At 36.8% G+C, this 16293-nt stretch overlaps 1 protein-coding gene across 2 annotated transcripts; it reads right to left on the bottom strand.

Annotated features, from left to right (window-relative positions):
* Positions 1–281: 281 nt before the first annotated feature.
* LOC18430752 (monocopper oxidase-like protein SKU5) lies at positions 282–6383 on the bottom strand. 2 transcript variants are annotated; one of them, XM_006840896.4, is made up of 9 exons: positions 6080–6383; positions 5093–5202; positions 4620–4890; positions 4374–4512; positions 3449–3815; positions 2086–2451; positions 1506–1584; positions 865–1064; positions 282–739 (listed from the first exon to the last, which is right to left on the bottom strand). In XM_006840896.4, exons 1-9 carry the CDS (start codon positions 6218–6220, stop codon positions 628–630), a joined length of 1785 nt encoding a protein of 594 aa, XP_006840959.1. In that variant the 5' UTR covers positions 6221–6383; the 3' UTR covers positions 282–627. The 2 variants fall into 2 exon arrangements, with proteins under 2 accessions (XP_006840959.1, XP_020520874.1); XM_020665215.2 differs by having other exon boundaries at positions 4602–4890.
* Between the last annotated feature and the right edge of the window lie 9910 nt (positions 6384–16293).

The following is a 16293-nucleotide window of genomic DNA, read 5'->3' on the forward strand; positions in this document are numbered from 1 at the left end:
ATCAAAGAAGAGTTAAAGTTATAGGGGTATAATTTTTTGTGAAAACAGTGAAATGCAGATTTATATAGATTCTATTAAAAAACACGATTTTTTTAAAATCCTTTGAAAAGAAAAGAACAATAACATCAGAAAAGGGATTGATCCAATATCACATAAATGCTGCTGGACTTTTACTCACCAGAAAAAAGAAACCCCTGATTTGTGGGAATTGGCAAGCAAAATACTGAAATGTTGGAGGCTGACGGTCAAGACATCTAGACCCATAAAAATTAGATGTAACAGGCAGTAACTTGAATCCACATTCATTCACTACAAGCTCACCATTGGGTGATGCCAGGATAAGAAGTTGAATTGAATTGAATCTTCAGTACATGAATTTCAAGGAAAAAGAAAAGAGAAAAAATAGGTAGCACTGCAACCCGAATAACCCCAAATTACATGGGTATCACAATGGGATGTAGAACCAGACAACCATTGTAACAAACGCGTCAAAACCACCAAAGAAATCATATCAACAGGCCTCTCTATCCGCACATAACATGAACAGTTAAACACTCAATCAAGCCAAGTCCATTGTCTTCCCTATCATTCTCTCTAATCAATCAAAAGGAAAACTCTTTTCTGGAATCAAAACATAATGACAGCCCCAATGAGCAGGACAAGCACAGGAAACAGTATCTTTTCTCTCCCATTAGTCATCAAAGACGACCCCAGAGACTTGGAATGGTGATCTTGGGGCCTGCAAACAGCCGGCATAACAAACTGAGTTAAGGAAAGCAAACCAAGAGAGAAGACAATGATGGAATCCAAAGTTCTAAAGAATGAGGCTCCATTCATAATTTGTAACAAGGCAGGCAAACGTACTTTTGCAAGTGTGCAAGAGCCCCACAATATAAGGCATTATCAGGAACTGGCAACTCTGTCTTGTTGTTAATCTCTGGGTTGAAAACCCTGATATAAACTTCCTGGCCAAGGTACCATGTGTCCAAATTCTCAGCACGTAGGTTCCACATGCCAACATTATCAAGTGAAACTAGAATCGCTGTCCATGCACCTGGGAACACCTGAATGAACAGTATAAACAGTTTTGGTTAGAATAGAGTCTTAATCGGTGAATTACAGATACTAATCAAACTCCTAAGACTATCAAAATACATGTTACACACACATGGAAAACCATACAAACATGCATACAACATTCAGGGAGAGAGAGAGGGAGGGAGGGAGGGAGACAGAGGTACATGCATGCGTGTGGCATATATATTTTTTGAAATGTGGCATACATTCAGGCAATCATGATGTACAGAATGGAATGCATATAAAACAAAATATATAAACGGTAACTGATCGGAAATATTCACATATACAGCATCTTGTGAAACTCTTAGGTGGATATGAGTATATCGGCACCTTCAAAGATAGGTGCATGTTCACACATTCACAACTAGTGACTTTACTCTATGAAATTCAATTATACATGCATGGATACAGGCCTGCAGGTTTACCTGGGTAGTGCAACGAGCAACTCCATCCCACTTATTATATAATCCTCTGCTGTTCTCTGTCCACTCTCCATAGTCCATCCTGCAATTATCCAGATCTACATCATCAGATGTGAATCAAAAGGGTGTATCAAAAGGGTACATGACGCTTTTGATAGGGCACATGATGCTTTTGTATCAAAAGGGTGTCTCCTGCAATTATCCAGATCTACATGATGCTTTTGTATCAAAAGGGTGTCTCCTGCAATTATCCAGATCTACATCTCCCCTGCCCACTTGAAAAGAAAACCTCTGTTTCCTCTAAGTAATGTTAGCCGTTAATGTAACTACAGGAACTTCAAACGGGCCCTTAGTTTTTTATATGTTAAATTATAGAAAAGAAAGAAGAGAGGGACAGAGAAACAAGACCGACATGTGAACAGCAGGAGCAAAGAAATCCTAAAACTATTTCAAGTTAGCAGGGCAGAAAAAGGGATGTCTAAATGGGTTTCAAGTTAGCAGGGCAGAAAAAGGGATGTCTAAATGGGGTACGTCCAAACTGGCCTTTAGTACAAATAAGAAACAAGAAGCAAGGTTAACCTACCCAACAACAAAGAAAGCATAACCATCCATGTGATAATTTTGAACTGAGGTATCATTATTTTGTAAGATGATCTCCATGAATCCCTTGTAATCACCATTAATGATGGATGTTCCAATCCTTGGTGGGCCATTAGTGGGCCGTGTTGGGAAATCCATCTTATAGACACCTGAAATGTTATAGCGGTCCGCAAGCTTAAGAGGAGTGGGGGGATAACTGAACGATATCTCATTCAATGTAGTCCGACGCTTCCCTCCTATCATAACGGGCGGTTTGTTTTTTAACACATAGAGTTGAGTCACATTGATTGAACCATATCTGAAGGAACCCTGAGGATTCGGTCGCGCAGCACCAGCAGAAACATTCCACCTGGTATATACAAAACACAAACCATATTCAATAAACAAATGGCACAGCCATGGATCCAAATTGAATGAGAAAATGAGGGGTTTCTTCATCGAAGCTGAAACTGTTCCAATAATGCAATCACATGATTAACTCTTTTAGACTCATGCAAGCTGCCAATTTCCGACAAGATATAGCCTTGCCAGCAGGATTGGATTTAGGAAATTTCAAAGAAAGTAAACTTAAGACACATTACCAAAGAGTTGGCACCAGAACATTGGGTTTCACACAATACAGGTTTCAGACGAAGACAGGAGTTTTTACACGCATAAAGCAAATTCGGTAAGGCCTCTGGCAACGTTGAAACTAATCATGAAAGCTGAATCTAACAAAGTTCAAATAATATAAGCCCTCTGATAGAGTTGAAGCTAATCGGGAAAGCTGAACTTCAGAAAGTTCAAATAAGAGAGTGGACAAAGAAAATAAACAAAAATGAAATACAAGAACCGCTACAAAAAAAGAACCCCCACCTTTCCTATTTCCATCATACATGCCTACAGGGTTAAGGACCAATCCTTATAGAGGAATGCTCAAGGGAGTTACAACGTGAGATAGTGTAAACATAACACCAAACTGGGGCATCAGCTCTGATGAGTGCTTGCACTCACACTCTGAGGATTTAGTGTTAGTTTGCATTTTTGGTTGTTGCCTTGCCAATGTATCAATTCGTCGAAAGGAATGCTGATATAGTTACATAGAAAGATCATACTGGACCAGATAAAACAAAACAACCAAATAATGACTTGGCAGGTCTTAGGCTTTGGTCTAGTTGCAAGGAAAGTCGTCTGCACGAAGTATCACTTTGTCCTAAAAACAGAACAAGCTAACCTACCCTTCTTTCTAAAATATCAACATTTACAAATTTACAATCTTAAGTTGGTTGTCAAGCAAAGGCCTTGTGCCTAAAATGAAAATAAATACATAGAGATATGCAATTGAATTAAGAAAGACATGGCCCAACCTGACATTTCTCGCCTGATTCATTGACCAAGTTTTGTCATAAAAATCATTAGGTGGATCTGGAAGAGGGCCAGAGGCGGGACCTTTGGAATTGGAATAGTGCAATATAGCTACACCTGTAACTCTAGCCCATGTTGTTTCATTCACAAACCGAGCACTCGCCACGATATAGTAATCACTACTAGCATTCTGATCCATAGTGACCAAGAAAGAGTAAGACTGGCCCACATGTATATCCATGGTTGTGAAATTCACTTGGTTTGTGTATGAGCCTTCTGTCTCTACAAGAGCCATGTTGTGATTCTGGATCCTGAAGTTGAGACTAGTGGAGACTCCAACATTATGTACCCGAATTCGATATGTTTTACCTGTACAACAACCAGACGAACAAATCTTTGATCAAACCAGAGCTCAGGCAAGCAACCATTCTCATTCTTCTGTTTTTTTATGAAAATTGTACTAGTCTGGTCTCCTTATCAGTGTGTGTTTTCCTCTTTCTTCAGTTTGATGCAAACCAATGTCCAGAAAACCAGTCATATGACGCTGACTAACCTGAGTTGATTTGGCTCAAGCACTTGCCAAGAACTCAACCAATTAATACCAAATCCTATTCAGCATAAAATGGAGGGAAGGGGGATTGAGGTATGCGGTATACGGTATACGGTAGTTTAAGCAAATTGCAAATCTTTATCAAGATCTTTGTAGTCATCCTAGCTCAAGAGCAGGCCGAGTCCTAAGAGTCCATGTTTTTGAACATTGGTTCAAACACACTGAAGAAGAAGTAAAAAACTTTAGCCTTAAGCCCTTAACTAAATGTCAAGTCATAATAACACATTTCAAAAAAAAATGCCGATAATAACAAACAAAAACAGTTAAAAAGAACCTCTCTCCATTTGTAAGAGTTTTACAAGGAGTAAGTTGAGCACCTGGGTGGACAAGTATAGTCTCATAATCAATGCCGGCTGGAACAAGTGTATCATTGTAACGATAGGGACCCTTCCCATTAATGAGAACACCATCTGGCATGCCCAGGTCTTTACCATCATCAAGTGCTTGTCTCAAATCCTATTAGAATCGTTGAACATCAATATAAGGATAGCAGACAGAGCAAAAGGAAAGAGCATAGACGAAAATATCACAGGTTAGAAGTATACATGGTTGAGGTTACCAACCGTGTGATTTCGTGTATACCAATCACCAATAAAGATGGCAATATCCCCATCTGGGGTGCCAAAAGGTACCGCTATAATGGCCCTGTTATTAACGATAATCCCTCCATATCCTCCTGCTGCTCTTTGGAAACGAGTTGACGGGAAGTAAAAAAAGCTCCCAATTTGGTCTTTAACCTGAAACTGGTAAGTCCAGTTCCACCCAACAGGGATTGGGCAATTTGTACCCAACACCCCATCTTGCCAAGAATTCCTCCTGTGCTGTATGCCATTCCTAAACCGAAGAAACCAAATGTGAACATATGCACAACACAAAGTTAATGGAGAACATATTATAATTTCCTTAAATCAAATAGAGACAATGATGGGGGAACGAGATGATTGTAAAAACTAAATGATAAGAGAAGGAACTGCTTAAAAAAAAGAGTCACATTAAACATAAAATACAGACAGAGTACAGAGCTTTCAACACTTACCATGTGATTAGTAAAGGCTCATCTAAATTGTTATTAACATTCGCAACCACGTTCCAATTCGTAGTCCAATTGACAGTAGGGCCAGGAAACTTCCCATTAATCCCAATCACCTGGAAGGAAGTAAAGACACATTCATGATCTCACCAAGAGAGAGAGAAGGAGATGGAAATATTTGGGGTCGGGAGAGAACACTTGTAAATTTAAAATGAAAACCAGTTTATTCAAAAATAGGCCCAAAAAATAATTTGGGGGAGAGTTTTTATTTTAAAACGTTTTTTTACAAGAGCTCCAGTTAATTCAAACACTGAGAAGCATAACCCAAAGTAATACTCATCAAACCATGCTACAGTATATATAAAACAGTTAGCTCATATGCTCACTTAAAAAAAAACAAAAAACAAAAAAAACACGTAAAGCCATCTATCTCTTAAGGAAAGAAAAGTAATAACAGGAATTAAAAGGGGGGACAAACTCACAGAGATCCATTTATCTGAACACTTCTGTCTAAGTTTCTATCTCCTCTTCACTATCATGAAAAGCCTAACTAAAGCTTTACCCAAATCCACTAACCATTCTCAAGAATCGAAAAACATAAATCCAAAACAGGAGGAAAGACAAAACCAAACCAACTACATTCATTTCAGATAATCAAACGAAGAAATCCTTTTGTCCAAAAATAAAAAGAAACTACATTCCAACTATGAAACATAGAAATGGGTCAGTTGAGATCGATAGAGAGAGGTAAGTACATGCGGATGACAAAACTGAGAAATGGGTTTATTAACAGGCATAGATTGGAGAAAGGCTAACAGATCTACTCAGAGAATCTCAGTAGCCCTGTATGAGACTTCCTCAGATAATTGCAGAGAAGAAAGAGAAGCGATGCATATCCATACTGAAACCAGAGTTTCTACATTGCTCAGAAATATGCCCAACATGCCCAAATAAGCAAAGAAACAAAATGCTGGAATCAAAAAGAGAGTGAACCTGCTGCTTGACGCCTAGAGGAGAAGCAGTGATGTAGGAGAAGTCCCAATCAAGAAAATCGAAGGGGTCTCCGCCATGACTGAGACCAAGTAGCAGAGAAACAGAGAGAAAACTCACAAGTACAAATCCAAACTGCGCCATTACCTTTCCTTCTTTCTCTTTACATATCTCAGAAGAGAGGGAGGAAGAAGCAGATTGAGAACGAGGAAGATCAACAGTGAGAGGAAAGGAAGAGAAGGCGCACGAAGCGAGAGACAGATGAGAGAGAAAGAGAGAGGAGCTAAGAGTGAGTTGGAAAGCAATTACAGTGTTTCAGAACGGGAATGCTAGTAGGTTAATGCATATTGTCTTATAATGACGCAAATGCCCTTCTGTAAAATGACCGTATTGCCCTTGACAATTTTTTTGTCCGAAAGTACTATTTAAGCTGCCTCGCGCAGTTTCTAACAAAAATACTTGTACTGTGCTCCCCCAAGGGCATACTGTCTCTTTGCTCCCTCGGATGAGAAAGCTACTTGGGGATTTTTTGATCCAAAATTCGGGATCCACTTAAGAGCCAGATAATTATTTACAAAACTAAATTTTGATTTTCTTAGCACTTTATTGAAAATTAGACAATTTATGTTAGCAAACAGTATTTTCATAGAAAATGAGCTTTAATTTTTTTAAAAACTTTTTGCCTCTAGGTTATTCTAGAATTTAACCACCACTTTAAAGAGGCTTCCTCCTTTTTTTTTCTTTCTTTCTTTCTTCTTTTTTTTATTTATTTTTTAATGGGATAGTTTAATCGCCTAGTAAGTTTTCTCTATACAATCTTCACAAATCAATAAAATGGATGGGGTATTGCTCAAGCTCAAATTCTCAAACTTTAGAGAAAAACAACGGTGGGTTTTATAAAAATTGTAACTTACATGTAGAAAGTGCTCTACACTATCCATTTTAGTTAGACGATATAAGTTTGACACATCATTTAAAACATTATTAAAAAGTGACACATGTTTTACGAATGTATTGAATCTACACCATTCAAATAAAATAAATAGTGTTGATTAGTACAATCATATTTCTACAAATACGATTACGAACCTGATATACTTTTTTTTTCAAAAACGAAATTTGAACTATATGAAACCTTATGAACACCTTAAAGCCCAAACCTTAAGTAGCATTTTCGTGGTAATTCAAGTGTTCACGAGGATTGCTTGGAGCATATAGGAGACTATCTTTTGGGGCATTGATAAAAGAAAGTTTGCGGAATTTTCGCATCATATTTGGCATGAGATTGCGGCTCCAACGGTTAAAAGTCAACACCATGATATATTATTATTTTGAAGGTGTTCTCAAAGGAGCATTTGACCAGGTATGTAGTATTATTATAGTATGCTACAAGCTGGAGAAAACCATAACTTGTTCACCCGTTCATCCTTTATTTCATCAACAAGGACAGGGGGTATGAACAGGATGAGTGTCGGTGGTTGAAACGAGGAGTTTTGTCTCTATTTTTTTTTTTTTTTTGTATTTTTTATAGGTTAATGGTGAGAATAGAGGGCGGGACATTATGTTTAGATGTGCTCCACCCCATTTCCAATTTTGTCTTTGGTCTTTTTTGAGCCGTATGAGGACCAATTTGGATTGCCCATTCAGGCTGGATGAACTAATTCTTCAATGGACAAATTGGTTCAAAAACAATTCAATTACATTTTCAAATTTAAAAAATAAAAAATAAAAATAATAATTATAATAAAATCAAATAGGTGGGCAATAAGGGATTCCGTTGACTACAATTACTGACATTCTCACCCAAATCTTTAACAACACCAGTGTTCCAAAGAACGAATAGGCCAACGAGTCGGTCCTAGCCCAATCTGATTAGTCAGATCGATTCCGACTAAATCGGCTAATTAGTGCCCTAAGTTTTACTAAAAAATATAATTTGGGTAAAAAATCTCAAAAAATTTGTGAAAAAAATACTTAAAACTTAAATTCATTGTTTTTTTTATATTTTCACATAAAATAAGCAAAACAAAAAAATATTATAGGCATAATTGGGTTTCGGAGAAAATTTTTAGGCACTTGAAGCAATATTTTTTTAGTGAACTAATAATTGAAGGATATCACATAATATTTCACAATAGTACAAAAAATTGCTCAAAAGTAGTAAGGTCGGCGATAGGGTTTAGGATTTTCTTGAGTTTCGCTATCAGGGTTGAAAGAGGAAAAAATCGTCCGATGAAGTCTGTAGGACCGCAGCAATACCTTTATGCCAAGTAGGAATACTACCTTGTAAAGTTCATAAGCCATTGTCACCTAGATTTTAAAAACTGTTCATGCTCCTCACCTCCTTGGCCTGTGTTTTGCCCCTCATTCTCATTGTCATGTTTATGAATAATTAGCCTATGGTGTTCGTGACATGCACGCCACTGTCCAGGTGTGTAGCTGTTGTGCTTGGCTCTATTGACTTCTTCCCGAACTAACATAAGTCCCTCTTCTTCCGCAGTGCAGGTCCTAGTACCTTGTGGCACCTCACACTATATGACTATTGGCTCATGCCAATCATCTCGCATTTCCCCATCATCACTGCTGTCGTCTTCATCGATGCCCTCATTGAAATCAACTGTGAGCAAAGAAAGAGCACCAACCAAACATCCATTGTTGGCATCTAATGGTCTGGGACAACTAAGCAAAATGTAAAAATCCCATATGAACATCTAATATACTTTCTCATAGTACACTTGATATCTACTACACGCCTAATGATGGTTACTTAGCATATCAATGGAGAAATCGGGCTTGGGCTTGATTAGTTAGTAGTGCTACATCTCAAGTTTGATACCTACCGTTGAACTAACCAAGAAAAAAGAAAGTCGATTGACCTATTTATTCAGCCAAAAAAAAGGAAGGACAACTTCGAAGTAATGGTCGCACTTTGGTCGCATACTAGTGGAAATTGAATCCTGAATGAAAATAACAACAATTGAACTGATAAAATAACTATAATAAAATGATTGACACAAGCTATTCGTATGTAAGACCTTATGTCTTTGATATAAAAATATTATCATCGTCCTTAGTCGTTAGGCGAGAAACCGGTAGGCTAAGGGTATGCCACAATGTTAAAGAAACTTTTTCTTTGACTTTGATGGTAGTTAAAGGTATGCCTCCTAGTCACCCAAATTTGTATCTAATGGCTAGGGGTAATTGTGAGCATACTGTACAAAAAGTATACGCTTTTATCGTACACTTAAATAAGGGAAAAAATCATAAAAGGGTAAGACCTAAACAATCAAATCAAGGCACACCTCAAAAATTCACTAGAAAATGTTGTTTTGATGCTAAAAAATCCTCAAATCGATCATCTCGGCCTCAAAATATATAAACATGACAAAAACATGATTTCTTGTCTCACAAATAGTACATCATGTAATGCATTTTCTGGACCGTTAATTTTCAAGATTTTCAATTGTTCATAGATATGTTCAACCTACATTATTTTTCAGCTTTGAATTTTATAATTAGATGTAAAATTAATTTTTAAGGTCGTCACAAAGATTTATAGTAATGAAACAACACCTCTCGATACTATTTGAAAGTGTGCCTCACTTTGATTGTTTAGGGCCCTAGCTTTATACAAACCACACCCCTTAAAACCTATAAAGGAAAAAGTTTATTTAACGGTGAGGTCCTTAATAATTAAATTAAGGAGCACCTCAAAATGCCAATAGAAAATGTTATTTTGAAGCCCTAAAAATCCTCAAATCGATCATCTCAACGTCAAGATGTTTGGACATGAGAAACAATGGATTTCAGGTCTTGAAAATAGTCCATCTTGTAATGTATTTTTAGACTATCAATTTTTAATATTTTTCAAGTTTTCACGTATTTTTCACTATAACAGTGCACAAATTGGGTAATCTTTACAACAAATCGCTAATTCATACCAATTAGTACAATATCAGCCAATTGGTGCACTATTTGAAAATTTTAGAATACATAACCTTTAGAATCGAGCCAACTTGGGATCAGCCGGTGACCGATCCCGATTTAGTTGGCCAATTTTTGAAACATCGGCCGATCTTTTGATCACTGAACAAAAACATGACAAGTATCTATATATCGAAAAAAGCGGTTGGGATTATGATGATAGCACCTCTCACCCTAGTCACCACGTTGTGGTTTCTATTCCTACTAACTTATTCAAAAAAAAATCCAACTCCTAAAACTATTTGAAAAAACCAGTAGGGGCGGTCTTCCTCACTCTGGATTAACCCCCAAAAAAAAAACGAAAGAAAAAGAAGGGCAAATTACAAAAAACTCCCTAGACCACACTTTCTATGTAATTTACCCCCAACCTAAGTTTTTCTCTCACTTTTTTCCAAAAAATACACTTGCTATGTAAATGCCCTCCCAAGGAGAAAAAATCATTTTTTAGAAATGGAAATGCCCTTTCCATACACAAAAATCAATTTGGCCATATTTGACATTGACTTTCGAAGCTCATTGCTGGAGCGAACTACCGCAATGCCGGAGTGCATGATCGACTGCCGAAGCGCACATACACATTGCTGGAGTGTTGTGACTCCATATTGCACTGTCGGAGTGCACTTACACAATGTCAAAGTGCATGATCCACTACCAGAGTGCACATAGACAGTGCCGGAGTGCTGTGACTCCAAAGTCATGCACTGTCGGAGCACATCATCTACTATCGAAGTGTACATACACAGTGTTGGAACGCACTTACACAGTGTAGGAACGCATGATCCACTATCGGAGCGCACATAGACAGTGCAAGAGCGTTGTCTGCAGAGTGTTGCACTGCCGGAGCGCACTCACGTAGTGTCGGAGCGCACATAGACAGTGCAAGAGCGTTGTCTCCAGAGTGTTGCACTGCCGGAGTGCACTCACGTAGTGTCGGAGCGCACATCTATTGCCAGACCGCACATATATAGTGCCGAAACGTTATGACTCTAGATTCCAATGTCGGAGCACACATAGATAGTGCTGGAGCGTATGATCCACTGCCGGAGAGTACATAGATAGCACCGAAGTGCTGTGACTCCATAGTGTTGCACTGCCGAAACGTACTTACACATAGGAAAGAGAGGAGTGGGTAAGGTAAAAGTAAGGGAGGGAAGTTTAGGTTTTTTTTTATTTTTTATTTGGCTTGGGGTATTTGCATAGAAAATATATTTTTGAGAAAAAAGTGAGAGAAAAAATTAAGTTGGGGTAAGTTGGAGAGAAAGTGTAATATTGAGTTTTTTTTTTTTTGTAATTTTTTTTTTTTTTAAAAAAAAAGTGCTTAAAAATCGAACTAAGTTATGACAAATTTGAGGGTCGCCATTTCGTGAGATGTTTGGGGTAATATATGGTCTGGGCCCGTGGAAATAAATGATGCCGAGCGATAGAGACGCATAGAAATATATAGAAAGGGTAAAAGGTCGGGAAAGGGTGGGGGGGGTTGGATAAGCTGTCGGCCATGTGGGGCCCACGACCGTGTGGGGCATATGTAGCATACGAGAGTGCCAGCCAACGTTACTAATTTCGGCCTTCTTCGCACGCCCCCAACGTTACGATTTCCCGCTCTGCACATGCGCTCAAGCTATGTTGGACCCACCAATTAGTTTCAAATTCCCTCCAATACCAAAAGATTTCCTACTCCTGCGCGAATGTGATATCCATTTACGCCCCACATATAATAAAAACTTTTAAGGGATATAATTTCTACAGCATATAATCTAAAGAAAAAGTTTATACAAAGGTGAGGTCCCAAATTAAGGTGAACCTCCAAAATTCCCTAGAAGATGTTTGTTTCAATGCTCAAAAATTTCCATCTTGGACTCAAGATGCATGGACATGAAAAAAAATGTATTTCAAGTATTGAAAATAGTGCATTATGTAATATATTTTATGGACATTCACTTTTTAAGATTTTTGAGCGTTTATAGATCTCATTGATCTGTACTATTTTTGAAATTTTAAATTTTATAATTCGATATAAAAATAAAATTTCATACCATCACAAAAATTTCTAATACTGAAACATCTTTTGATGTTATTTGAAAGTACACCGTGGTTTGATTATTTAGTACCTCAACTTTATACAAACCACACCCTAAACTAATCTCAATAAAAAAAATGTAAAATAAACTCGTTACATACTAGAAAAAAAAAAAAGGTCTAAACATTAAGTAGAGACTGTCCAGTTTTTTGAAGAGTTAGATATAAGTGCCGCAAAACTCCAAAATTTAAATTTTCTATTTTTAAAATAATCATCCAATAGTTCTTACGCGATTCGCAAAGACTAAAACAATCTATTCAAATAAGTGGTTTGCACATGGGAGTATACACATAGTATGCTTCCGCGTGTGCATAGTATAGTGCTAACTAATATAGTCCACCTGCTGTTGTTTTCCTCGAGATTCGCTCGGGTTTCTCCCCCTTCGCTCTCTTCTTCATTCTCTCTCTACATGGTGCATTCAAAGATATTTTTGAAGGCCCCCTAAAGTTTGACCTTCTATGGACGCATGCATTTTCCATTGGTCCCGGTTTTTATGCGGCCAAGCCCGCATGCGGGCCTTTTAATAAATTTTGCGATGGATTTTAAGTCTTTAAGAACTGTAACATGGAGATCATGAATTTGAAAAATAAATAAGTTTTTTAAAAAAAAAATTTTAGTTAAAAAACATTTTAACTGTTGGTTTCTATTTTTTTAGATGTCATATGCTTTACACTTTTTGAACCGCATATATAGAAATGCAATCCAACCCATATGAAACAATTTTCTTTTTCCATTCTATTGCTTACATTGTTTTTGTGAGTAAACCGACTTACTTAATATGGTGCTACGGTCCCTTGTCTATCTATCGTTCATCTCTAAGATAGATTTCAAAAAATGTCACATCCACTAAAAATTAAAATAGACGATGAAAAAATGAATTAAAAAACTAATATTTAATATCTTAAAAAAGAAAATTTGTATATTTCTTATTGTCATGATTGAGATTATTAAAATCTAAAATATATCCATATTTCTTATTGTCATGATTGAGATTATTAAAATCTAAAATATATATTTGAGACATATTTTGTAGAGAAACTACATAAAAATAATGTGAATCGGCTGACTCACCAAAACACTTTTTCTTTATCTTTATTGGACTTTGAGCAATGGAACCTCACTCTCAACCGTCTCTGTTATGGCGACCGGACCGTTGAAAAGGAAAAGTTCATCACGCGTCTACATGGCATGAGTCCAGTCCGCACCTTTTTCTAGTGGATTTATTACGGGTGTCACTTTTTTTTTGGTATGTTTTACGTGAGGCTTTTGATGACACTCAAAAAGTAAAATGTTCTTCCAGGCTATGTCCGAGATACGGTTTTGGCATCGCAAATCAACTGAAAATCGATTTGACCTCATAAAAGTTCCAGATCGAGCAGACTAATAGATACTTGAAATTCGGAAGTGGACGGTCTAGACTCTACACAATGTGCTCCAAGATACAATTTTTTTTTGGACTTCAAGTCCTTGTTCTTTACTCTCTCTTTTTTTTTTTATAAGAAAAATATCTTTCATAACTTTAATTTTCCATTTTATTTCACGGTAGACCTTCCTTCCAATTTTTTTCCAAACGGCATAAATAAACCATCAAATATTTCACCCAATCCCCTCATCCTTTATTTCCCAATTTTTTCACTTTTGGCTATAAAAATTAACCCCAACAAGCTATTTTATTCCGTGTTAATCCAAAATCATTTTTAATCCTCATTTCTCCTATTTTCATTTTCACTATGGTAATATCTCTCTCTACAAAGGCAATAGCTCTCTCTCCATTCACCACAGTAGAGTCCACTCGCTTCTCACGATAAGTTGCTCTTTCTCTCTCCTCTCTCTCTCCCTGCCTTCAAAACCTCTATTGCTCTCATTGTCTGGTACTCTCTCTCTCTCTCTGCCTTCGAAACCTCCATTTTCTTATAGAAATCCGGGTTCTTGTGTATCTAAATTTTGGACAATCTATTTTCAAAATCTAAAAATTTCAAGCACCTAAAAATTTACAGAGGAAGGAACCCATTTGCAGCAGAGGCACCTGTTTATAGTCTTAGAGAGAAACACATTCTCAGAGGTTAGAGGGAAACACAATTTCAGATTTAGACAGAAAAAAAACAATCTGCAGTTTTAGAGAGAGAAACATCGACAAAAGATAGAGAGTGAAACTGGACAAACAAGAAGATAGAGGGACTCGCATTACATGGTTTTTTTTGTTGTTGTTGTTGGAGATGGAGAGAGAGATGCATTCATGGGTTTTTACTGAAATTCTGATTCTTGTTGTTGTCGGTAAGAGAGGTGCAATTCATGGGTTTGTATTATTAGTGAGAGAAAGAAGAAATTTATGCATTGCCTTGTTTTTTTGTTGGAGAGAGAGTACACTTCATGAGGTGTGTTGATGAATAGAAATGGAAAACGAAAAAACAGGAAAAAAAAAAAAAAAAACAAACAAACAAAGGGTCTAAAAGGACATTTCTGTAATTTCAATTTTCAAGGAAAACGAGCGAAAGTTAATAATAATTTATTTCCTTTGTTCCCCTAAATGCAGTTGTGTTGGCTCGCGGAGTCGCAGTACAAACACTCACTCACTCTCTATGACTTGAGAGATGAAGACTTATGCAAAGACGCCTCAATTCCATGGCTTTCCCCTTTTCCGCTTCCTCCTTTTTGGCGCCATAACTTTGGATAAGAAACATGAAAATTTTTTAATTATTTATTTTCTGGATATTGTATTCATATATTATTTGAATTCTGTTCGAGCGACAGAAGGATATAATACATGTGTAATTTCCTCGTTTGACTATGACGATTTTAGGGTTTTTTTAGCTCTTGTAAGGGTGATTCATTTTTGATAAAAAATAGGAATGGATGCCATCTTGTGGTCATATTAGGGCTTTTGTTGGATTCATATCGTGCGATGATTGATTTATGGGCATAAATTAATATCTGGAATTATTCTAGAATATTTTAAGAAGCTTGTGTTGGATTGTCCAAAATTTAGATGCACAAGATCCTTGATTTCTATAAGAAAATGGAGGTTTCGAAAGCAGAGAGAGACTACCAGTCGGTGAGAACAATGGAGGTTTTGAAGGCAAGGAGAGAGAGAGGAGAGATAAAGAGAAACTTACCATGAGAAGTGAGTAGACTCCACTATGGTGAATGGAGAGAGAGCCCTTGCCGTTGCAGAGAGAGAGAGATATATTACCGTAGTGAAAAATGAAAATAGGGGAAAGGAGGGTTAAAAAGGATTTTGGATTGAGACGGAATAAAATAGTTTGTTGGGGTCAGTTTTTATAGCCAAAAGTGAAAAAACGGGGAAATAAGGGATGAGGAAGTTGGGTGAAACATTTGAGGGTTTATTTGTACCGCTTGAAAGAAAATAGGAAAGATGGTCTACCATGGAATAAAATGGAAAATTAGGGTTTTGTATAATATTTTCCTTTTTTTTTATATCAATATATCTCAATGTCGATATAATCAACTAAAGGATTTTTTAGTGCTTGAATTACCTTTTTGTTTTATATATATATATATATATCTAGGTTTTGGAAGTGCATCTTACTTTTAGGGTATAAAACCTTATATACATTCAAGAAAAAAATCGACCCCTTCTTCTTCTTCTTTTTCTTTATGTTAACTTCTCATTACACACCGTAAAGTGTAGAAATTGTATGGACAAAATCAATCCTACATAAATGTTTATGGCCTATATAAAATTCCATTAGAAGGCGGTTTAGATCTAGTTAGTACCTAGATTGTTTTTGAAACTTCATTTTATTCCCCTCGTCTGCTTCCTATTTTTCGTCCCATATATGTGAATGAGTTGCATCCCCCACTCTATTTTATCTATTATATCTCTAAATAATAATATATTTTTTATTCTTTATTTTAATGATTATCATCATAGCCTTTTTCAAATTAATTGAGGTCAGCTATATGAATCATGGTCTGTCATTCTACTCTATTTAATGCTACACCCTTGGTGAGGCCATAAGTTTCCATGTCTTTTTAAACTACTTCCAACCACGTCCTTTTAGGCTACCCCTTGCGCTTTCCAATCTTTCCGCTTGAACTAAATCGCACATCCTAATAGGTGGTGTATGGAGTCGACGCTACACATGGTCAGTCCACCTAAGTCTTCTCTCTCTCATCTTAGCGCCTTCTAAACTTT

This window comes from Amborella trichopoda, chromosome 3 (assembly GCF_054954075.1).
Source record: "Amborella trichopoda isolate Santa Cruz 75 chromosome 3, AtrichopodaSantaCruz75HAP2 v2.0, whole genome shotgun sequence".
In the NCBI taxonomy this organism is placed as follows: Eukaryota; Viridiplantae; Streptophyta; class Magnoliopsida; order Amborellales; family Amborellaceae; genus Amborella; species Amborella trichopoda.